This window comes from Ursus americanus, chromosome 12, assembly GCF_024610735.1.
Source record: "Ursus americanus isolate L20-20 chromosome 12, mUrsAme1.1.p, whole genome shotgun sequence".
NCBI lineage: Eukaryota > Metazoa > Chordata > Mammalia > Carnivora > Ursidae > Ursus > Ursus americanus.
Window position 1 is genome coordinate 40,827,942 of NC_142138.1, and position 25,952 is coordinate 40,853,893.

General features: G+C 34.5%; 1 protein-coding gene across 2 annotated transcripts in view; it reads left to right on the forward strand.

The window, feature by feature from the left end:
* The window catches only part of PKN2 (protein kinase N2), a 141,208-nt gene that overhangs the window by 48,313 nt on the left and 66,943 nt on the right, over positions 1 to 25,952 (forward strand). For both annotated transcript variants that reach the window (XM_045801851.2, XM_045801852.2), the window contains 3 exons: positions 820 to 1,120; positions 17,199 to 17,353; positions 25,829 to 25,946. In XM_045801851.2, coding sequence (XP_045657807.1) covers positions 820 to 1,120; positions 17,199 to 17,353; positions 25,829 to 25,946 — 574 coding nt within the window. The remainder of the gene's footprint in view (positions 1 to 819; positions 1,121 to 17,198; positions 17,354 to 25,828; positions 25,947 to 25,952) is intronic.

The window sequence follows — 25,952 nt, forward strand, 5'->3', positions numbered from 1 at the left end:
TTTGATGTGCTTACCTAATCTAATTTTTATTTTAAGATGAATAACTGGTACTGTGTATTATCTTAGCTTCTATCAGTAGGACGTAATTGAGACATATTTTCTAGTAATGATGTTTTTGTAATGAGTCAACCAAGTTATCAATTGGGATAGTTAGCCATGTAATTATATATAGAGTTCTGAATATAGTCTTTCCAAATCCTGATGCATTTATTCATTACCCAAAAAGTGGTCATAAGGATATTACTTTTTTATTTTTGCCAATATTAGTTTTTTAAGAGGTTTTTTTATAGAAGATCAAATAGAATTGTATCTTCTGTATGGAATTTAATAATAATATTCACTTATTGAGTAACTGTACAGTGGGCCAAGAATTGTGCTTGGACCTTCACATAAAATATTTTGGATTATCACAATACCTCTGAAAGGTGGCAATATTATGTAGATTTTATAGATGATTAAATTGAATATTTGAAAGATTAAATAACTTGCTTACAAGTCACAGTGTAGACGTTAGGCTCTAACTTGGGTTCATAGGATATCAGAAATCCACTGTCTTTATAGAACCCTAAGATGCCTTTGTGTGTAGATGTGTTTACTTTAATATAAATTTGTCAAATAATGCTATTTAGTGAGTGAGCAGAGTTTTTGAACTTAGAATTTTGTATGGTAATAATAAAGGTAACTAGTCTGTTGCTTATTAAGGAAATAATAAAATGTGCTTAATGAAGAATCACTGAACACATAGTTTTGCTCTTACATGTTACTGAGCAACTAACTTTCCTAAACTACCACATTTGTATGTTTATTTCTTTTCTCTAGGGAGATTCCCGAAGTCTTCCATTTTCTGAGAATGTGAGTGCTGTTCAAAAATTAGACTTTTCAGATACAATGGTGCAACAGAAATTGGATGATATCAAGGATCGAATCAAGAGAGAAATAAGGAAAGAACTGAAAATCAAAGAAGGAGCTGAAAATCTGAGGAAAGTCACAACAGATAAAAAAAGTTTGGCTTACGTGGACAACATTTTGAAAAAATCAAATAAAAAATTAGAAGAACTGCATCACAAGCTACAGGAATTAAATGCACATATTGTTGTTTCAGATCCAGAAGATGTTACAGGTACATATGTATTTTATTTGATATTTCTATAGTATATTAGTAAGAATTGTATCATTTTTGAAATTCATAAGCTTTGTGACATAACCATTTTTAGCTTTTCTGAAAGTACAGGGACTGTATTTTCTCCGATTGTTAAGGTCTTGTTTCTGTTCTATTCAGAGTGCAGTGAGTTGATGAGTATGAAAATTGAAATGTTTACTTAGAGATGAGTAACACTGCTGTCTACTGTCTTGCCCTCTGTCAGTAAGACATCACTTAGAGTTATTTTCCAAGATTAATGTTTTGTATTGTGTCAACCACATGCTCTTACCTGATTCATCCTTGTGATCACCAACACGAGTTTGCCAGATGACTTTTTAAAGTTAAAAATGTGTTCTGTTACCAAGGGATATTTTTATTCTTTGCAAACGTGATTAATCAAACCTATGACCTTTGTTCTGTGTGCTCTAAGCAACTGAATTAACAACTAAGCCACCAGGCATATTGTTTGAAAAGGAAGAAGAAGAAAATTTTAAAAATCAAACATTATTTTTTTCTTAAATATAGAAAAGAAAAATATAACCTATAAGTCTAACCTAAGATTTTTAAACAGTGGAATTAACAAATGTTCGTGTTGGAAATTTTTCAATGGTACAGAAAGTAAAAATAGAAAAACTACCTCTCTCCACCTAGGCTCTTTCCTTAAAGGTAGCATTACTAACTTTTTGTTGTATATCCTTCCAGAAGAAAAATTTCCATGTTTTTACTAGTATTTATCCATTTATATATGCATTCTTTCTAAAACCTTTTACTTAAAAAGATCATATAAGACACATTTATCTAATAGTTTGTCTTTGCAAAGATGATATTTTGAGCAAGGTTTGTAATCTCTATAACCTTCATTCACAGAGTAAAGGAGTGGTATATGTACAGTAATGTATCCAACACCGTAGTAATTTTAGAAGTACCTGTGTGATTAGCTAATAAGAAATAACAGATACAAGCAAAATTAAATTTGATCAAGAAAATACATAAATGTGGCTAAGAATCTCAAATTAGCAATCTAAAAAATTGGAGAAGATACTTCAGATAGTGTACTTAATAAAACTTATTTTAATGCATCAGTTTCAATATCTGTGACTTACCTTAGAGATTTCATTTGGAGACTCTCTATGTAGAGATTTCAACCTTGTAAGAAGAATTGAATCTTAAAAATGACAGAAATCATAGAGAAACCAGTTTTCTTATTTTAGAGCTGAAATAATCCCAAAGATGTGAATTAATTTTCCCAGAATAAGAAAGTTAGCTAGGAACTCAACGCAGCTAGTATTCTCTCACCCACACATTCAATAATTACGTATAAATGGAAATTCATATTATGAAAATGCTTTTCTTAGCAATATCATGTAAACTTAGAAATAGCCTGTTCCATTGGAGCTCTGCCGAGCTCTGCATTTTTTGCCCATTACTTCTTTAGGAGAAGTCTAAAATAAGAAACGGCTCTAGAGCTTTAAACTCTGTTTATTTAGAGAAAACATTTTTTTCCTCACAGAATACTGATAATTACCTTGTAATTGGAATATTGAGAGTTTTTGCCACACAAAGAGTAGTCCATTTGGTTTCCGCAGTCCCTTTCTTGTCAGACCTAATCTAAAGTAAATGATTTTGTTTACCTTAATACACAATATAAAACACATACAATTTTATGGCAATCTAATCTAAAATTAATGCTGAACTACCATTAATCCTGCGTTGTTGTTGCTTTTACTTCTGTTAAGTAAGTAATGAGGAAAGAAGAAAAAAAAACTTATTACCAAGTTGTGTGAATATGCCACTTGCAAAGAAAACTATTTTTTTTAATAAACTCAAATTTTAACAAAACTGTCAGATTTATTCCACACAAACGTAAGCATTAAGAAGTTACGGTAGAAAGTTACATTTCATATAACATTTGCCCTGCAATTATCTGAAAATTCAGTATTAAAAATGATAGCAAAGGGACGCCTGGGTGGCTCAGTCAGTAAAGCGTCTGACTCTTGATTTTGGCTAAGGTCATGATCTCAGGGCTGTGAGTTTGAGTTCGGCATTGGGCTCTGTGCTGGCTTGGAGCCTGCCTTAGATTTTCTCTCCCCATCTCCCTTTGCTCTAACCACCCCCCCCCCCAAGGCTGGCTTGCGCGTTCTAAAAGGAAGGGAAGGAAGGGAAGGAAGGGAAGGAAGGGAAGGAAGGGAAGGAAGGGAAGGAAGGAAGGAAGGAAGGAAGGAAGGAAGGAAGGAAGGAAGGAAACGAAGAAACAAAGAAACAAAGATCAGTAAAGAAGATTTCTGATTTAACTTAAAACTTTTACTCCAGGCTTTGTTTCCCAAGTTGTTAAATTTTTAAAGTACTCTGATAAAGTCTATTTTGGTACTAATTATAAGAACTTATACAAGATTTTTATTTGGTTTCTTTTTCTTTTTTTTGAGATATACAACTAAACAGCTACTATGTTCTAGGCTCTATGATAAGCCTTGAAAACAGGTGAATAAAAACATGTCCTTACCCTCAAGGAGCATGTGGTTTAGTAAGTGATTTAAACATGTATGGAAGTAAATTACGAGGCAACATGATACAACAGTGAATGTACAAAGTAGAACAAAGAAAGATAATCAGAGGAAGCCAGGAAACATTTCACAATGATATCCAAATTGGCTTTCAAGAAAGGAAAAGAATTTGTTAGTAGGGCCTCCAGGTCATTTTTTTATATGAAACTCGAGGAAAGACAAACCTATACTAGGTAGACACCTATACAGTGGTTGCCTAAAGCCAGGGATGCAGACTGGAGATTGAGAATTAATGTATACAAGAGCACCACTGAAGTGATGGAAATGTCCAGGGTCCCCTGGTTGTGGTGACAGTTACCTGGGTGTATCCATTTGTTAAAAAATGGATACTTTAGTCTCCAAAGTATGTGGGTTAATAACAGAAGTGTTTAGGTAATTTCTCTCATCTTGGGGGTATGCAAGCAGAATGACTCAAGAAAGAGGGACAAAATTTAAGTCTGCGTTGTATGAATAATTACTATGTAAATAGTTAGGAGACCTCTTAATTCACCTTTGTAATAATTAACTCTATTAATCTTTAGTTTCTTATTTGTGAAATAAGGATTTTTATCAGATAAACTTGAAGACTTTTAAAACTCTCTGAAATGTTGCATATTATGATATCAAGATCTGATCATTTGGGACTGTTATTGGTGGAATATATGAGTGTTCATTTATTCTTAAGAGTAGCAAGAAATTAATTTTTTTGATGTTTTCTTCATGCCTATGCCCTGTTTACTTTCCGTATACTTTAAGATAGTCTCATCGGTATTATTATCATCCCACATAGAAATTACGAAGATATGGTTAGATGAGGCTAAATGCACCTTACGAAAAAGATTATTGGATCTCTGTAGAGTGGAGCGGTAATCTAAGTCTTAGCTGATAGCTGAGACTCCAAACGGAAATATTTGGGAAAGAACCAGTATCCTGAATATTAAACTTTTGTGTATCATCCCTAAAGAGGAGGGGAAGAACATGTCTCATATTTTATTAAGTATAGCTAGTAATTTGTATAGTACAAGCCACTCTGTTTTCATCTTATTTCCTTTTCTTTTTTTTAATAATAATATTTTTCTTATTATGTTAGTCACCATACAGTACATCCCTAGTTTTTGATGTAAAGTTCCATGATTCATTACTTGCGTATAACACCCAGTGCACCAAGCAATACGTGCCCTCCTTACTACCCATCACCAGCCTATCCCATTCCCCCACCCCCCTCCCCTCTGAAGCCCTCAGTTTGTTTCTCAGAGTCCATAGTTTTCTCATGGTTCATTCCCCCTTCTGTTTGCCCCCCCTTCTTCTTCCCTTTCTTCTCCTACCGATCTTCCTACTTCTTCTGTTCCATAGATGAGAGAAACCATATGATAATTGTCTTTCTCTGCTTGACTTATTTCGCTTAGCATTATCTCCTCCAGTCCCGTCCATGTTGCAGCAAATGTTGAGAAATCATTCTTTTTGATGGCTGAGTAATATTCCACTGTATATATGGACCACATCTTTTTTTAAAATTTTTTTTGATGTAAAGTTCTTTGATTCATTAGTTGCATATAACACCCAGTGCACCATGCAATACGTGCCCTCCTTAATACCCATCACCAGCCTATCCCATTCCCCACCCCCCTCCCCTCTGAAGCCCTCAGTTTGTTTCTCAGAGTCCATAGTCTCTCATGCTTCATTCCCCCTTCTGATTACCCCCCTTTCTTTATCCCTTTCTTCTCCTACTGATCTTCCTACTTCTTATGTTCCATAGATGAGAGAAACCATATGATAATTGTCTTTCTCTGCTTGACTTATTTCACTTAGCATTATCTCCTTCAGTGCCGTCCATGTTGCAGCAAATGTTGAGAAATCGTTCTTTTTGATAGCTGAGTACATCTTATTTCCTTTTCTTATACCTCTTCCTATTTCTATTTTCTCATGTTCCACCAAACTTAGACTGATTTTTACCTTTTGAAGTAGTGGATATTTTCTTTAATATCTAGAATATTCAGAAGGGAAATATTGATTTAGTAAACAACTAATAATATTGGAATTTTTTAGAGTTAACCTTAGAAATTCCGCTAAATTCTGGAGATAATAACTATATTGAAGGAGTTTTCTTTCTTAATGACTAAGGTGCAGTTTATGAAGTCTTTCTTGAATAGAAGTAAGAATTTAATTTTTTGTACTCCTGGCCTGTCCATCTAAATTTGGCACAGCAATTGTAGTTGAATTTTATATATATTAAAACACAATGTGGAATCTGTGGCCTGTTTTATTATGTAATTCCACATATTTTTTATTTCTGACTGAATTTCTTGTTTTGAGGTAAACATAGTTTATATTAAGCTTTGAATTCTTAATGAGAGGATTGCCATTGAATAATTGTGATCTTTAATTAGCAAGTCACTTTGAACACCCCTGGATTTGTTTCCTCATCTTTCAAGTCATGAGGTTACATGATTCATAGATTCCTAACACTTAAATTCTTTGATGATACACTTTTTTAAAAAAGCTAATACACAGTAAAATTGATCCTTTCTTGGTAAACCATTTCATAAATTTTAATATACACCAGGTTTATCTAACCACCACAATTAGAAAAAGGAACAGGGCTGTTTCTTTGTAGTCATACCCTCTCCCCACTCCATATGCCCTGTCAACTGCTGGTCCATTCTCTGTCACAATTGTTTGCTTTTCAAGAATGTCATATAAATGAAATCATAAAGTATGTAATCTTTTGAGATTGAATGCTTTCAGAGAATTGCATTTCGAGATTCATCCATATTTTTGCATTTATCAATAGTTCATTCTTTTTTACTGCTGAGTAGTAAGTCTGTTAAATAGGCTCTGGAAAATCTCAACCCTAGGGACATTTTAGCCACATCATATTTTCTGATGACTTCCAAAGCAGTACACCTGACTACTGAGCTCTTTAATTTTGTCACAATTTTGTATAATACCTGGATACATATGATGTAATCAGTTCTCTGTGTTACCACAACTTGTTCATCCATTAACCAAGAACTTTAAGGTGGTTTTTCTAGTTTTTGTCAATTATTAGTAAAGCTGCAATAACTACCTATTAACAGGTTTTTGTGTGAACATGTTTTTAGTTCACTGTAGTGAATACTTAGGAGTGTGATTGCTAAGTCATATGTTAGAGTATGTCTAACATTGTAAGAAACAAAACAGATGGACATAGATGAAGGGAAAAGAGAGAGAGGGGAGCAAACCATAAGAGACTCTTAACTATAGAACAAACAGTTGATGGAGGGAGGTGGGCTGGGGATGGACTAAATGCGTGATGGGTATTAAGGGGGGTGCTTGTTATGATGGGCATTGAGTGTTATATGTAAGTGATGAATCATTAAATTCTGTGCCTGAAACCAATTTTACCATAATGATAACTAATTAGAATTTAAATAAAAACTTTAAATAAAAAAAAGAAAATTAAAAGTCTCAAAATGTTTTTGAGAGTGGCTGTATCATTTTTCATTCTCATCAGGAATACATGAGAGCTCTAGTTGTTCCACATCCTCTCCAGCACTTGGTATTGTTAGTATATTTTTTAACCAGTATAACAGGTGTATAGTGGTTAATGATACACATTATTATAATCAGAGGTAGGAAAGAAGAAAAATAAAGTAGCACCATCTTTAAGAGAATTTATTAAAGAACTGTACATGCCCTAGGTACAGAGTTACGTACAGAATAAAGAAGTCTTCTCTACCAGGGAATAAATGTGCAGTTTTCAAACATTAAGATGTAATAGGTACAAGCAATTTGGAAATTTTTAATTCCTAAGTTGCTTATTTAACCTTAAATAATGTTACAGCTCACAATCTTACCTGTGCTATTTTTGTAAAATATTAAGCTAAACCTGAGGTTGTACTAGTTATAGAAGATCTCAGCTTTGTTACTTTAGTTGATGACCTATGCCAAAGGTCATCCTGAATACACAAAATAACTGATTAAGCATCCGTGAATAATAAGTGAGCATTTGTTATAGTCTGAGCAGGTTCAGATGGCTATATAAGGGTAAGCATATCTGTTTAAACACAAAAGCTCAATTTGGGGGGGGGAATATAAACAGTTAATAAAACTGTAACACATGGCAAGATTCTGGAGCAGTTCTTTTTTTTTTTTTTTAAGATTTTATTTATTTATTTGTCAGAGAGAGAAGGGGAGAGAGAGAACAAGCAGGGGAAGTGGCAGGCAGAGCAGGCAGAGGGAGAAGCAGACTCTTTGCTGAGCAAGGAGCCTGATGCGGGACTCTATCCCAGGACCATGACCTGAGCCAAAGGCAGACGCTTAACTGACTGAGCCACCCAGGCATCCTGGGAGCAGTTTATTCTTAAATTATCAATTTATAAGTACCAGGTGAAAACCTGAATGTTGGCAAGTGAACAGTAGCTAAGACTTTAGATGGAAATTTGTGGAGGAGATAAATAGTAAGCTAGTGCCTCAGCATATTATTTTGATTAATTTAAATGTGGCTAGATTTACTTCAGCTGTATTTCCTCTTGTATTTTTTTTTAATGCAGTAAATAAATAGCCCTTGTTCATAAGCAGACATCTTGGCTGTACAAGTACCATTTCCTGAATGTTGAGCGCTGGGAGTAAGCTGCTTATAAAATAAAGATCAAAGATTATATGATCTGAGATCTAGTCCAGGCTGGACCATTATTTAGTTTTATGGTTATATACCACTTGCATCCCCTCCGGGACTTGTTTTTCTCGTTTGTATAACCTGGAGGATGGACTGTATATGCCCTTTCTCAGGTGTTTTGTGAATAAGGTGTTTTAATAACTTGATGAAAGGTCAATTATGAGCACCTAAACTCTTCTAATTCTGAACATGAAACCTCTTGTTGGAGGTAAGTAAAGTCTGAGGAAGCTTTCTTGGGCCTGGGAAGACCCAGGGTCAGCTACATTACTGTATACATCCAAAAGAATCAAGGAACCAGTTTAAGGCTGGACTTAAGTAATCAGGAGCCTTTTAAGCTGGATTGTTCCTATGTTCTAGAACTCTCATTCATCTTGGAATCCAACTACTCAGTTGTAGTTTTAGAAAAATTACTAAAAGCACCAAAAACAGTATATCTGTTGCTCTACACAATGTTGGCAAAACTAACAAATGCAGTTTTTACTCATTATTCTGGCTCTGGAAAATCTCAACCCTATGGACATTTTAGCCACATCATATTTTCTGATGACTTCCAAAGCAGTACACCTGACAACTGAGCTCTTTAATTTTGTTACAATTTTGTATAATACCTGGATACATATGATGTAATCAGTTCTCTGTGTGAAATTCCCTTTGTTCAAAGTATCTAGTATGGTTTCTGTTATTAACTAGACTCTGAATGGTGTTCCCTCTTCCCATACCACACAACAGACTTAGAATACTATAACTCTGGTCTGCTTAACTCCACTTAATTTATATGCCATTGTCCATATTCTAGTTCTGTCATTTTATCTTCAGTTCCACAAATTAGATCTAATTATTATTTTATATAGTCATTGGTTTTTAATTACCCACATTTTTATCCTTTTATTTTTTTTCTACTTTCCTGAATCTGCATATTTCATCAATTATGGGAAATTAGCCCCTGGTTTTGTTTTGTTGGGTTTTTGTTTGTTTGATTTTTTTGAATATTGCACATCTTTTATTCCCTCTACTCTTTCATTTTGGAACTCCAATTAGATGCATGATAATTTCTTCAGATCTATCTCCATTTCTCTAATACTCTTTTCTACCTCTGTGTTGAGCACATATATTGTATTTCTAATTTCTATTACATATTTTCTCTTTTTTTAATAATATTTTTTAATATGTTAGTCACCATACAGTACATCCCTAGTTTTTGATGTAAAGTGCCATGATGCATTACTTGCGTATAACACCCAGTGTGCCATGCAATACGTGCCCTACTTAATACCCATCACCAGCCTATCCTATCCCCCCGCCCCCACCGAAGCCCTCAGTTTGTTTCCCAGAGTCCATAGTCTCTCGTGGTTCATTCCCCCTTCTGTTGACCCCCCCTTTCTTCTTCCCTTTCTTCTCCTACCTATCTTCCTACATATTTTCTTACTACTAGAAGTTCTGTTTTGTTTAGTCTTGGTGATTCTTGATAGTCTCTTGTCTTGGTCATTCTTTTGATACCCTTTGTATTTAGTTTTACATATTAAATATACTTTCTCACATTCAGTATAACATAATGACAATAAGTGAAATTTTTGCCATGCTACTCATGTAGCTTTTTTCTCACTCAGGGTGAATTTTTTTCTACCTGAGCTTTGTGATTTCTAGTTGTGTGCATATTTTCACTGGAACTTTATCTGTGGGAATTCTTTTAGGTCTGAATTTACTGATTGATTTTAGAACACACAAGTGGGAGGAGCAGGGGGAGGGAGAGAGAATCTCAAACAGACTGCGCTGAGCACAGAGCCTGACATGGGCCCAATCCCATGACCCTCAGATCACAACCTGAGGCAAAACCAAGAGGTTGTCCAACTGACTGTGCCACCCAGGTGCATCTCTAGGTCTGAATTTTTTCAAAGAGGATTTGCTTTGCATTTCTTTTGGTAAGATTCCTGGAAGCATTATCAACCTGGGGCCTATTAAAATAAATTTTGGGAACCATGTAGATAGTGTGATTTCCTGTGTCAAACCTAGATGAGAACAGTAGGAATTTTTAAAAGATGTCCATTCTCCTTTCCCACAGTCATCCCAAGCCAAAGACAAGTCAACACATAATTCAGCCATTATGGATGGCACCTTATTAGCTGTCTGTCTTTAATTAGTTTTTTTCTGATTTCATTGCCCATTTTGTAGGTTTCCCCCACAGCCTTTTCTTGGGCTCTTATTAAAATCCAAGCTTTATTCCACCAGGATGATGAGAGCTTATCAAGTCCCTTAATCAAAAAAGCAAAAGCATTGTCAGAAAAACAAAGCGACAGATGTCTACTCATATCTGCCCTGGAATTGGGTCATATACACCATATACTGCCTTCTGCAAATGAGCCTGAGAGATTTTGTTTTCACCCTAAACTTGCTTCTTATTTTAAGCAAGAGAGGAGATTGAGCATGGAGTATGAAGTTAGCCTTTACAGATTACAAATATTTTCTCTTTAGTTTCTTTTAGGTGTCTCATAGCACTTTGTTTTTTTGTTTTTTTCGTTTTTTTTTTTTCCTGTTTTTTTAGAGTTGGGGGGAGGGAGAGATAGAGGGAGAGAGAGAATCTTAAGTAGGCTCCATGCCCAGCATGGATTTCACAACCCTGAGATCATGACCTGAGAGGAAATCAAGAGTCGCATGTTGAACCTACTAAGCCACACAGGTGCCCCAGTACTTTAAATTTTACAGCTAATTATCTTTTTAAAAAATTACTTTTGGTGAAATTAATTTCTTAAGATGTTCTCCATTTAATATAATTTTCAAATTTATTGACATAATTTATAATATCTATGTTACACATTTAAAGTCAGCATATATCTGTAGTAACATTCCTTTTTTCATTCCTCATATTGGTATGTTCTCCATTTTTCTTCCTTGACCACTTTTCTGAGATTTCTCTTGTTATTATTCTGCCCCTTCCCAAAAAAATCACAAAAACAAAACAAAACAAAAACCCACGAAACTTTACTGATCCTTTCTTTCGTGTATTTGATTTTATTTTGTTAATCTCTGCCCTGATCTTTAGTACTTACTTTCTCCTGTTCTCTTTGAAATGATTTGGCTATTTTTTTTTAAACTAACTTGAGACAGAAGCTTAGAACTTTAAATTTATTCTCTTTCCTAATATATGTTTTCAGGGTTACGAATATCCTGTCAGTATTGCTTAACTGCATTTTCTGTATTAAAATTTTTTAAATTTATTTTTCTTGATATATAATTGACATGTAACATTGTATAAGTTTAAGGTTACAACATGTTGGTTTGACACATTTATATATTGCAATATGATTACTGCTATAGCATTAGCTGACACCTTTATCAAGTCACATCATTGTCATCTTTTTTGTGGTGGGAACAATTAAGATTAGTCTCTTAGTACCTCTGATGTTTATAATACAGCATTGTTGTTTATAATCACTCTGCTGTGCTTTAGATCTCTAGGACGTATTTATTTATCAGTTCCAAGTTTGTATCCTTAAACAACGCATCTTCCATTTTCCCACCTCCCATCATCTGGTAACTATCATTCTACATTCTGTTTTATGATATCTCAGCTTTTTTAGATTCCACATGTAAGTGATGCCATACAGTATTTGTCTTTCTGGGTCTGACTACCTCACTTAGCATTATGCCCTCAAGATCCATGTCACAAATGGCTGAATAATAAATATTCCATTGTGTGTGTGTGTGTACATACATACATATATACACACACACCCCACATCTTTATCCATACTACTATTGATGGATCTTTAGGTTATTTTCAGATCTTGACTATTGTGAGTAAATGCTTCAATAAACATGGGAGTGCATATATCTCTTAGATATGGTTTTATTTCCTTTAAATATATACCCAGGAGTGGGATTGCTGAATCATGTGGTAGTTCTATTTTTAATTTTTTGAGGAACCTTCATACTGTTTTTCCATAATTGCTAAACCAGTTTACATTCCCACCAACAGCATACATGGGTTCCTGTATCTCCACAGCCTTCAAGGACACTTGTTGCCTCTTGTCTCCTTGAGGATTTAATGTCTTCTTTTGAAAAAATGTTTATTTAGTTCCTCTGCTCATTTTTTAATCAGATTTTTTTCTTTTTTTGCTTGAGTTGTGTGGGTTCTTTATATACTTTGGGTATTAACCCCTTATCAGATAGATGACTTGCAAATATTTTCTCCCATTCTGTATATTGCGTTTCATTTTCTTGATTGTTTTTTTGCTGTGCAGAACTTTTTGGATAGCTTGAATTCATGGATTGGTATATTTTATAAGTTCTGAAAAATTTGTCATTTTCTCTTCACGTAATGTCTTTGAATCCTTTTTCTTTTTTTCTTCTGAAACACAATAAGGTAGATTTTTTTTTTTTTTTTTTGCCCTCTGTGCCTTTTAATCTTTCATTTTCTATTCCCTCCACCTCATTTATTTTTCAGTACTAGTCTGCTATTTTTCTGTGTCTAATTTGCTGTTAAACTAATCCATTAAAATAGTTAAATCAAGGTACTTGTAGTCTTGGAGGGAAAACAGACATGAAAATAGATCATTGTAATACTGTATAATATGTATTTTAATGGAGGGAAGAAAATATAGTTTGAAGACATATTAGAAAGGGCACCTGATCAGATTGGGAAATGGTTAGGGAAGAAAAAAGTAATGCCTAAGCTGAGTTAACAGTGGTATGGAGGAAGACAAGTACATTGCATTTGGGGGATAGAAAAACATTTTTTTTAAAGCAAACATTAAATTTGACAAAAAACAGTAATGGAAAGTTAGCTTAGCTAGTCAGCATAAAGCTTTTAATGCCTAGCTATGAAAATGGGACTTTATTTGGGACCTTTTTGATCTAATATACAAGCATATTAAAACCTTGTTACTGAATTTTGTATAACATATTATATTTCAAATTGTATGATAATGTTTAGAAGGTTAGAAGTTCAAATAATTCCTGTAATTCCTCCCCCTCCCCCCAAGCTGGTTTGGTAGTTACAGCAAATAGATGTAGCAAATGGAGATTTGACATGAGTCTTAATCATGGGGTATAGTTTTTTTTAAGTGGCAAAGTATGTTCTTAAGAATAGCTTCAACATTTGCTCTTCTTAGAGTGGAAAAATAATTTCATCTTACAGAATTTTTAAAAATTGCCTTTTTTGAAAGAAGAGACGAACATTAATGGGGAGTTCAGTTACCCCTTTTTTGAAATATGTTTCACCATGAAGAAAAGTGTTTAACAAATATACTGGCAACCATATGTTTAATAATGCTGTAATTTACCATAACCTATAAGAAAGGAAATTGGGTAGAAGAAAAGTAATTTGTCAAAAGGAAAAATAGGCAAACTCTAAGGATAGCAAAGTGTTTCTCTTATTTCTAAATGAGTAAAAAGTGGGCTTTATAAAACTAGACATATCTAAGGTTAAACTTCTGCCTTGGCATACACTTTTGTGACTTTGCAAATTACTTGATCTCTCTAAGTTTTAGTTGTCTTTATTTGTAAAGCGAGGTTGTGTATTACAAACCTTTGTGAGTTCCTTTGAAAATTAAACAAGCAGAAATACCAGCTACTTAACTGTGCCCTGACATGTAGTTTTATTGAGCCCTAAACATTGGCTTAAGCACTATATAGGCTTTATCTTCACAATAACCCCCAATTTGTGACTGAGGAAACTGCAACACAGAGATGTGAAATAAGTATATGATCAAGACCACACCAATAAGCAGGACCACAGGATTTTAACCCAGGCATTCTGACCTCCAGAGCCTGGACTCCTAATCATTATGTTATTTCTTATGTTCTTATAATCCTTATTAAAACTGAGGACATACTTTTCCATAAAAATAGTGTTAGATTTTATAATATTATTACAAATTCACAGACTATTAGAATCCATATATCTTTCAGTGGCTTAGTACAACCTGTTTTAACGTGCAAGAATTTCTTATGTAGCTTCTTTAACAGATTATAATCTAGCTCTTATGTAAATGCTTCTAGAGACAAGGGATTTTATTACATTTTAAGGAATCTATTTCATTGTTAGATAACTTAAAATGTAAGGAAATTCTCTTTATTTTGTGTAAAAATTTTTATCCTCAAACTTTTATCTATTTGTTCTAATTCTTCACCCTGTGGGGAAATAGAAAGTGGATAGCTTCTTTCATAGGCAAATATTTAAATATTTAGGCAAGAATCATTTCTCTTTCTCGCCCTAGGCTAAACATGATCAGCTATTTTACAGAAAACACATTTCTACACTTTTCTGAACTGAGAGCCTTCTGTGAATGCATCCCAGTTCTTTTTTTTTAAAAATATGCTTACTATAAATTATATGCCAAATTTTATGTGATTTCAATTTCTTATAAGAGTCTTGTATCATTTATGTTAAAAAAAAAAAAGAGAAAGGAAGAAAACCTGACTGTTCACAAGATCGGAATAGACCTAACTTTTTAGTCATTACTATGATGTGCAATTCATTTATGGACTCAACAGGAAATATGCTTACACTTCATACAATGACTACTACTAAATGTTTATTGAATATTTACTATGCACCATGCCCTTTTCTAAGCTCTTTAACATGTAATTTATTAAATCACAATAACCCTGTGAGCTTGGTGCTATTTTTACTGTTTAACAATAATGACAACGAGGCATAGAGCTATTAAGTAGTTTACCCCGTATTATACTGTTTATACTAAATTTCAATTCCAAAACTGAGATTCAAACCTAGGTACTCTTAACTATCATGATACATACGTCTTAGTTCAGGCTACTTCAACAAAATACCATATTTTGGGTGGCTTAAATAACAGACATTTATTTCTCACAGTTCTGGAGGCTGGGAACTCTGAGATCAAGGTGCCAGCAGGGTCAGAGTTCTGGTAACAGACCTCTTCCTGGTTTGCAGACAGCATGTTTTCTCTGTATCCTTACATGACAGAGAGAGACCATCCTCTTGATCTAATTACTTCCCAGAGGGCTCACCTCTGGGAGTACCATCACATTTAGGGCTTCAACATATGCATTTGGGGACATAAACATTCTGTCCATAACAGTATGTTAAGTAGTTCTTTTTTGAGCCTGATCTGAAAAGTCGTCTATACTTATATTAGTTTTTTTTAATAAGAATATGTCATCTATAAAATCAGCTTTCAGAGCAGCTCATTTATAATGTGGGAAATTCAGTTACAATAGAAACCTTTCTTGGATTTGAATCTCAGCTAGTAACTGTGTGACTTTGCCTGTTTCCTGATGTGTAAAATGTGGATAATATCTGTCTCAAAACGTTATTTTAAGGATTAATATGCATACATATATATATGTGTGTGTATAATTATACTGTTATAATGTGTAAGTGTGCATACATGCAGAATCTAGTATAGTTGCTTGCAAGGTTTTTTTTTTTTAAAGATTTTATTTATTTATTTGACAGAGAGACAGGCAGCGAGAGAGGGAACACAAGTAGGGGGAGTGGGACAGGAAGAAGCAGGCTGCCAGTGGAGGAGCCTGATGTGGGGCTCGATCCCAGAACGCCGGGATCACGCCCTGAGCTGAAGGCAGACGCTTAATGACTGAGCCACCCAGGCGCCCCTTTTTACAAGGTTTTTAAATGGTAAAAAGGCAGCATAGCACAGCAATTAGTAAGGTAGACTTTGGTATGGAACTGACTTGCTAGATATCTGACCTTGGGCCAGTTCCTTAACCACTCTGTGCCCTAGTTTTCTTTCTCTATAATACGGGTGCAGTACTCATTATAGGGCTGTTTATGAGGATTGATGAGTTTATAGAGCACTTACACTTTGTAACATAGTATATAAATGATAAAATGGTATTTTATATCCCTGTCTAGCATAAGACCTGTATTTTTGCAAGTTAATTAACAAATTATGTTGAGTTGTTTATAAACTCATGGATTTTTTTTAAACGAATATAAAGCCAAATGTAAAACATTCATTAAAATCAATTGGTCGTACCATCTTTTATTGCACTTAACCCTGAAGCGTGAAGTCTAAGTAACTTGCAGTTTAAACAATTTTCCAGTGATTGCCAAGTTATTTATAACTAAATCAGGTCTAGTACCCTAGTCTTCTAGGTTGTTTTTTTTATAAGCAAGGGACCTAGGGTAGATAAAACACAAAATGATGAACTTCAATATGAAGAATTTTAGTTATGTGGTAAAATTAGTAGAAGTATTTCAACAATAATGGATTACCCAAAATAATTAGAAGGTTTTGTTCCAAGTTTTTGTTTTTATTTTAAAATAGAAGCACCACTGTATGCTTTATGAGAAACCATGGACATGAGGTGTTAGATATTTCCCTATCAGCAATGTGGTATCAATCAGTCAGTATCCTTGAAACACTTTCCATTGTGACTGAACATCCTCCTAGTAGAAAACAAAATGTGAACTCCTTAATGTGTATGTTTAGGTTATTACTATGAAGAATGTTGGCATTATATTCTATTTACAAAGAATTACATTAGAGGAATCTGTATAATGTTTAAATATGCTTTCTTCTCGAACCATTCAGGTATGAGTGAAGATTTAGTTCAGTTGTTGAATAGATGAGTCAAATTATTTTATTTAATTTAAACACGATAGTGTTGGGAAAACTTGGGGCAATGATCTAATTCAGTTTCAGACTCAATGTATCCCTGGCAGATGATCCTGCAACTCTACTTGAACATTTTCTTGGCTTGAATTCTTGTATTATCTGTAAGCATAAGGAGATTCCATTTAGGTGACTTTAAGCTCATCTCAAACCCTGTAATTCTTTATTCTTTGAGAATATTAACTTCTAATTTTAAGCAGCAGTTGGTCCTAGTAAGTGATTTTAACATACTATTTAATTTACAGATTGCCCAAGGACTCCAGATACTCCCAGCAGTGACCCTCGTTGTTCCACTAGCAATAATAGATTGATGGCCTTACAAAAACAACTGGATATAGAACTTAAAGTAAAACAAGGTGCAGAGAACATGATACAGATGTATTCAAATGGATCTTCAAAGGTAAGTACTATAAATGTAAGTGTATACAGTCAGTCCTCATTATTTGCAGATTCCATATGTGTGAATTCACCTATCTGATAAAATTTATTTATAAACCCAGCATCAGTACTTGTGGCACTTTCACAGTCATTTGTGGACATGCACAGAGGGCTGAAAAATGTGAGTTGTCTGATGTGCATGCTCACAGCTGAGGTCAAACAAGTTGCTCTGCCTTCTTCTTTAAGCTCTTAGACTATAAACAAGTATCGTTTTCATGGTCTGTGTAGTACCACAGTTTTTGCATTATTGTGCTGTGATTTTGCTGTTTAAGCACTGTATTATGATTTTTAAGACCATTTTAGCCTTCAAATTTGAAAGTATTATCAATAAAACAAATTAGAAACAAATAGTTTTTAAAATAATATTTTTTAGGGGCGCCTGGGTGGCTCAGTCAGTTAAGCATCTGCCTTCACCTCAGGTCATGATCCCAGGGTCCTGGAATTGAGACCCACATCAGGCTTCTTTCTCAGCAGGAAGCCTGCTTCTCCTTCTACCTGCTGCTCCCCCTGCTTGTGAACGCGTTCTCTCTCTCTCTCTGTCTCACAAATACATAAATAAAATCTTTATTAAAAAATAATATTTTTGGAGCGCCTGGGTAGCGCAGTCGTTAAGCATCTGCCTTCGGCTCAGGGCATGATCCTGGCGTTCCGGGATCAAGTCCCACATCGGGATCCTCCACTGGGAGCCTGCTTCTTCCTCTCCCACTCCCCTGCTGTGTTCCCTCTCTTGCTGGCTGTCTCTCTGTCACATAAATAAATAAAATCTTTAAAAAAAATAATAATGATATTTTTAAAATTGCTTACTCCTGCCAAAACCAATCGAGAAAAAATTTAGCTATATGAGTAGAGGGTACATAGGAACTCTCCATATTTGCAACTTTCCTGTGAATCTAAAATTGGCCTAAAACAAAAAGGTTATTTTTTAAAAATTTAAACTCTTAAGAGTTTTCCATCACTACAGACAGTTTTTTAGGAGAAGACAAATGGAAAGACAGAATATTCTAATGGTAGTGATTGTTTGGAGTAGAGCTGTGGGTTCTTGGGGAATCTGGAATGGGCTTATAACTTGTAATTAAAAATCATTTTATGGGGAGCAGTTGTTACTAATAGGAATGTGTCCTTGTTCTGTGGTATAATGTAGAAGAGAAAATGTTGGGAGCCACTGAACCAGATTATTTTAAAGGTTCTTTCCAATCTAAGGTTCTATAATTTAATTTCCAAAAAGTCTTAGAAAGGTGGACTTATAAAATTTACCTTGGTATTCTCAACTAATTCAAAGATCTTGCCTCTGCAAATTAATGTTTCTTTCATATTTTAATAGATACTTCCTAAGTAATTTCAGAATAAATTTACTAGGTTGTGTTTTGATTTTGTTTTGTTTTATTTAAGAATTTGAAATGGGGGGTGGGGATAGAATTTTAACTTGAAGCTATGCACCCTACCCTGCCTACCCAACCAAAGAAATCTGGGAAGCTGCTGAAAAGAGAGAAATATGTATATGTTAATAAGTAAGATTTTTTTAAGCTTAATAATGAAAATTGGATTATATGCCATATTTCAAATGAATTTTTAAATTATTCTTAGAGAAATATATTTGTTTCTACTTGATATGTTACTTATATGATATTTAATAGCATATCTTATTAACTTTGAACATTCATGGGGTGGTAGAGTTTTTTTCTGTGTTATTATTTTTAGTGTTGACCTTTAGTTTTGAACATTTTTCATTTTTATCAAATGTTATTTTGGACTTTTTTGTTTTAAGGCAAAGACTACATTCTTGGAACTGTGACTACATCATATTATGCTGGGTTTTCTAAAATTAAGTTTATTCAGGAGCGCATGGGTGGTGTAGTCGGTTGCGTCACTGACTCTTGGTTTCGGCTCAGGTCCTAAGAGCAGGGTCTGCTTGGGACTCTCTCTCCCTCTGCCCCACTCTCTCTCTGCACGTTCTCTCTCTCAAATAAATAAATCTTTTTAAAAAATTAAATTTACCCTGCTACCATCCTCTGGAGTAAGGTTTTTAAATACAGAGTTGATGGATTAGATTGAGAGGTTTATGAACCCTTTGAAGGTAAAGTGAGTGTGTATGTTGATAGATGAATGAATGAGAAAGGCCAGAGGTTTCACTGTATTCTCAAAATGGTCTGTAAATGCCCTACTCCACCCCCAATTTGAATAGGTTTATGGAAATATTAAAAATAAAACAAATAGATAATTTATGATAACCACAGGTCCAAAATGAACCAAACTATGGGCATCCTACTAAAACAGGAGATAATTTTCCAATAGCCTTTTTTTTTTTTAAGATTTATTTATTTATTTGAGAGAGAGCGAGTGAGTGGGGTGGGAGGGGCAAAGGGAGAGGGAGAAAGAAACTTTATCAGACTCTGTGCTGAGTGTGGAGCCCGATGTGGGGCTAGTCCCACAACCCTGAGATCACAATCTGAGCTGAAACCAAGAGTCGTATGCTCAATTGACTGTGCCACCCAGGCATCCCAATAGCCGTTTATTTTTAATATAGGGGATTTATTAATTTGAGAAGGGGTCAGGTAGAGGTCCAGCTGCTATAGTCTCTGAGGAGACCTGCTAGTTATTTCTGTCTAGGTTTGGTCTTGTTTTCATTTCTCATCTTTAAACCTCTCATTAGGTCAAAATGTATCTCTATGGTATTAGGGAAAATTATAAATTGAAGTTATGTGGAATATTAATTAGTTTGTTAAAGAATTAACAGTTTGATAGCTCTTTTGCTGGGCTTTGGAGTATAAATGCAATAAAGTTAATGCCTTATAACATAATAGGTACTTAACATAATATCCCACTTTCAAAAGCTCCACTATCCAAAAAGGAGGTATCATATGTAAATAATTACAATATATAATAGTGTATGTTCAAGTTACTTTAGAAACAGTGGCTAAGAATCACTTAACTGCCAGAAGAAGTCATTACTTAATATGAGATTTGAAGGATGATTTGGAATTTAAAAGGGAATTACTTTCTAGGGAAGAAGATAATGGGTAAACCCAGCAGATACAGAGTAAGGAACTATTGAATAGCATGTCATATTCTAAGAAATGAAACTGCTTTTGTATGGCTGTAGCAGAAACTCTCAACTTATTTCTTATCTAAATCTGAGGTAGGTAGAATACACTTTTAAGCGTTGCAGTCATCTGCAGTGGAAAGCCGTGCCCTCAAGGGCAAACAAATCTCAATCTCCAGAAAAGCACATTTATTTTTGGGAAAAGTCTTCCAGGTGATTCCAACAAGACTTTTTTTTTTTTTTTTCTGTTCCCCACCACTAAAGCTTTAGGTGAGTGAGGTATAGTGAGAGGTGTAGCATAATTGAAAGACAAACCAGATTATAAAGTACTTTGGACAAAATTAAGCAGTTGAGATTCTATCTTATAAGATATATGGAGCTACTGAAAGATTTTAGCAGAGTAAATACATGATCAGATTTAAAGTTTAGAAAGTTCACATTCGTCTTTCTCTGACTTGAAGAATTAATTAGAGAAGGGTCAAGTATATAGGCAGCAAGTTTAAGTAAGCTTTTGTAGGAGCCCAGGTTGAACATGCTTCATTCCTCTTGTAACAGCGGTGAAAGCAAAGAAGACAGAGTCAAGCTGTTTAGGTAGAATAAATATGTGGTGTCTTGATGCGGGAAAGAAGGCAGAGTTGAAGATGATTCTTTGGTTAAACCAGTAGGTAGATTGGTGAATGGTGGTGCCCTTCACAAGGACAGGTAATTCACAATGGGGAGCAAATTTAGGGACAGGGGTAATGAATTCAGTTTGGTGATAAAAATCATCTTCAGGACCATGGTTATTGGATTCTGTATGACTAAATTACTACCCCAGTACACATTATAGCCAGAGTTGTACTTTTAAAAGCCAAGTCAGACATTTTCACACTCTTCTTTCAAAACCTTCTATTGGCTTTCTGGCATGCTTAGAACAAAATCCAGAGTCCTTATTGTGGCTCTGCAAGTTCATACATGACTTACCCTGCCTATCTTCTGATTTTATCCTTTAAAATACTTTCATTCTCTCCTGTTACACTCTAGCTATATCAGCTTCTTTGCTATCTCTTGAACACACCATGCACACTCTTACCTCAGAGGCTTTGCATTTACTATGTCTCTGCCTAGATGTCTCTTCTCTCAAGTACTTTTCATGGGGCTTTTTCTCTCACTTCATTACAGTCACTGCTAGATGCTAACACTTCAGCAAGCTCTTTACTACTATCCCGTGTAAAATATCAGCCCCTGACTCTCCTTATCTCTTTCACTGCATTACTACTACCTGAAATTATAATTTTTTTTTTAAAGATTTTATTTATTTATATGACAGAGAGACAGCCAGTGAGAGAGGGAACACAGCAGGGGAGTGGGAGAGGAAGAAGCAGGCTCCCAGCAGAGGAGCCCGATGTGGGACTCGATCCCGGAACGCCGAGATCACGCCCTGAGCTGAAGGCAGACGCTTAACGACTGCGCTACCCAGGCGCCCCCTGAAATTATAATTTGCACAATTTTATCATCTTCATCAACATTAGAATGTAAATTTCATGGCTCTAAGTAGCACCATTGGTTTTCAGAATAATCTGAGGGCTTTGTAAGATATATCAAAGAGATGTTTTCCATTGATGTATTCAGATGACAAACTAAGCTATTTATTAAAATATGGGGTTCTTATTAACCTCTTTAAATGCACCCTAGTATTTTCAGACCTTTTTCTCATTTGAAAGTATCTGACCATCTATCCCAGCTTCACTCTCCTCAATGTTCTAGTCTTGATATAGTCCAGTCTCATCTGTATTAACAGCCCATCGGGGCGCCTGGGTGGCTCAGTCGTCAAGCGTCTGCCTTCTGTTCAGGGCGTGATCCCGGGGTCCTGGGATCAAGTCCTGCATCAGGCTCCTCCAGTGGGAGCCTGCTTCTTCCTCTCCCACTCCTCCTGCTTGTGTTCCCTCTCTTGCTGGCTGTCTCTCTCTCTCTTGTCAAATAAATTAATAAAATCTTAAAAAAAAAACAACAGCCCATAAACCCTTCTGGATTCCCTCAGCTAAAATTGATCCCATCTTCCTTTGAATATTCTTTAACTACTTTAAACATTATGATACATAACCATAATTATTTGTGTCTGTTCAATCAAATTACAGGTTTTTAAAGGTAGCATCCTGATTAATCTTAGTGTTTTCACTGGATGTGACCACATTTAATACATGTAAAGTAAGCCGTCAATATGTGATGGAAAAATAATGATTGGTTTATTTATTTCTGAAATCCATGTGTGATGTAGTTTGTTATAATGGTCCCACTATGACTTGCAAAACAATAATGGTTACTTTTTATAAAACAAAATATTATGTAATTGGAAAATATTGTAAATTTTTTAACATAATTTTAAAATATTGTATGTTCAAGATATAACTATCAGGCATTGTAGAGTGCTGATTACCAATAGAACCATATGAAATTGCTGTCTTTTTAGTTCAAAGCTAGTTAGATATTGGCATTTTCGTATGATTCAACCTAACATACATAAAAATCTTTCCAAAGCCTTAGCATAAAAGCCAGTATTTCTCTAATTCTTAAGCCAATTGATATACTTTAGACCTACTTTGTCTCTTGCTTTGAATATATTATGTGCTCAGTAAAATATCCATTGAATTTCTAGAAGCATAAAACTGACCATAAAAATTTATTGAATGCTGGAAAGCATAAGACTGACATGTAGTAACTGTAAATCGCCTTTGACAGATAATATCCAGTGTCAGTTTTAAAAGCCTTCATCATACTTTGACATCTGTGCAGATCTTCCAGAAGTCTGGGAAAAGTCGATTTACTTTTAAAATGAACTAATGTTCTTCTTTACGTGTTGAATTGAAATAGTTAAGAAAGTATTTCCAAAGAAGAAAATGACAGAACTGTCGCCTTCTCACATGGTGATAAAATAGTAAAAGGAGTAGCTTAATTGAAAAGCATAGTATTATATAGTTTGCTTAATATTTATACATTTATACTAGGACTTCATTGAAATAAGATAATCATTTTTATTACTCTAAAAGAGAACATTTTAATGCACATCATGTGCTAGGCAGTATGATTTTTGTTTTGTCTAATGCTTACAAATCTCCATGTTTTAGAGAGTGGTATCCCCATTTACATAATTTCTGCAAGAAACCTAAAGCTTGTGGAAGGTAGGTTAAAGTATAGTTAAGATTTGGCCACTAGTCTGTTTGATTGCAAAACACATTTGTCCCATTAAATTAGGTTTGGAATACTAAGTTTTCCTCTTACTCTGATGAAGTCTCAAAGAAATAGAAAAGCTATTTCAAATCTTCAGTTTGTCTGATGTACCTAATACTGGAAAGGAAGAATTAAGGTAAAAGTAAAGCATTTTCATTTTAAATTTAGAAAGTGAATAGGTATATTTTTAAAAGTATATATAATTAGTCATAGCTGAACACCAAACTCAAGCAAGTATTCTGAAGGGTAAAGCAGTTAACAAATGCAGTGTGTGTGTGTGTGTGTGTGTGTGTGTGTGTACTTCATGGTGTAAATTGATATTTAAGAGGCTTATAGTAAACTCTATTGCCCAATTCCTTTGGTATAGAATCTAAATATTTAATAAAGAATGAAATTCGACTAGAAGATCTTTCTGAAATTGACCTAAGGAGCAAGAAAGAAATGGAAAAATACGAAAATAAATTTGCAAACTGCTTTTTCTTTCACTGTTTATTAACCAGCCTAGTTTGGTATTTATCATAAAATATGTCAGCTCACTTTCTTTTTTCCTTATATAATATCAGTATGTCTCTCTCACCCCACATCTTCATCCTCCCCTTTATTCAGTGTCATACTGTGTGTGTGTTTTTGATGCTGCACATCTAATGCTTGTCTCTTAGCTTCTAGGCTTGAACTCTTCCAGAGATATAGGTTGATTGTATCCTATGTTATTTCCAAATCAGTACTGACTGCCTAAGTAATAAAAGTAGAGATGCTTAAATAATAAGCAAAAATTGGCCTTTTTTGTGAATGTTTCCTAACTTGATGCATAGTTTTGTTTATCATATCTTTTTTTGTGGACTGAAGCCTTCTAGACTTTGACAACTAATAAAACTAAGCAGGAGATGGTATTAACTTCTGTTATTTGTTGCATATGAAATTTGTAGAAGAAATTACTGTATTTTCTGTGGCTGCCGTAATAAATCACCATAAATTTAGGCTTAAAACAATGTAACTTTATTATTTTACAATTTTGTAATTGAGAAGTCTCATGAATCTCACTGAGCTAAAATCAGCCATTGGCAGGGCTGCATTCACTTCTGAAAGATGTAGAGGAGAATTTGTTCCCTTGCTCTTTCTAGCATCTAGAGGCTGCCGATGTTTCTTGGCTTATGGCCCTCTTCTTCTCAGTCTTTGAAGTCAACAGCAATGGGTCTAATTCTTCTCACATTATTCTGCCCTCCTCTTCTGCCTTCTCTTCCACATTTAAGGAGCCTTGTGATTACTTTGGGTCTACCTGGATAATCCAGGAAATGATCTCAGGATTTTAAGATTGGGCAGTTAACAACCTTAATTCCATCTGCTGTCTTAGTTCCCTTTTCCATGTAAGGTAACATTCGCAAGGTTCTGGGATTAGGACATGGACATCTTTGGGTGGATCATTATTTAGCTGACCACAGTTCCAAAAATGGTAAGTTTTCATGACTCTGCATCAGTAACATTCATTGTTATTGAAACTAAACTGAGGTATGATAGTAACGTTATTTCATGTAATTCACCCTTCTTGAAGTTATAAGAAATAACAGAAGTTTACTCACCATAATTTCCTCCCTTGCTTTATTGAGAAGGTCTTATTTTTTAACATTCAAGAATTTCAAGAAACCTTTCTCATTATCTCACCAATGTTGACAAATGATGTTTCCTGTTTCCTTTATCAGATTTAAAGGAACACAGATACCATCTTTGATTAGTTATTTTAAAAATTTGCCTACATATGTGAAATTCCATGAGAATTTAACTGCAATGTTATGGGAGAAGAGATTTTCAAAATGTTCAGGCTTAGTCACTGAGGCATCTATCTGTCACATACAATGCTTCTGAGTATGAGAATTGTTGACCATGGTATGGGAAAATTCTTCATATTTTGCGTAAAGCAGAAAAAGAAAATTACAAGTGTGAATTTGGAGTTTTTTGAAAACAATAAAATTCACTTGCTTTCTCAAATTACAGAGTTGTTTTTCTCATTTATCAGTTTGGTGGCTTTTTAAAATAAACATATCTACAAGTATATCCATTTGTATTTAAAATAAGTATACTTAGAGTGTTCTTTTAAATTTTTTTTCACTTGCCGATAATCATATGATCTTACTAAGAAGCTATGAAAATGTTTTGTCTTTTCATCTGCTTACCTTTCTGAACTTATTTTAATAGGATCGGAAACTCCATGGCACAGCTCAGCAGCTGCTCCAGGACAGCAAGACAAAGATAGAAGTGATACGAATGCAGATTCTTCAGGCAGTCCAGACCAATGAATTGGCTTTTGATAATGGTGATG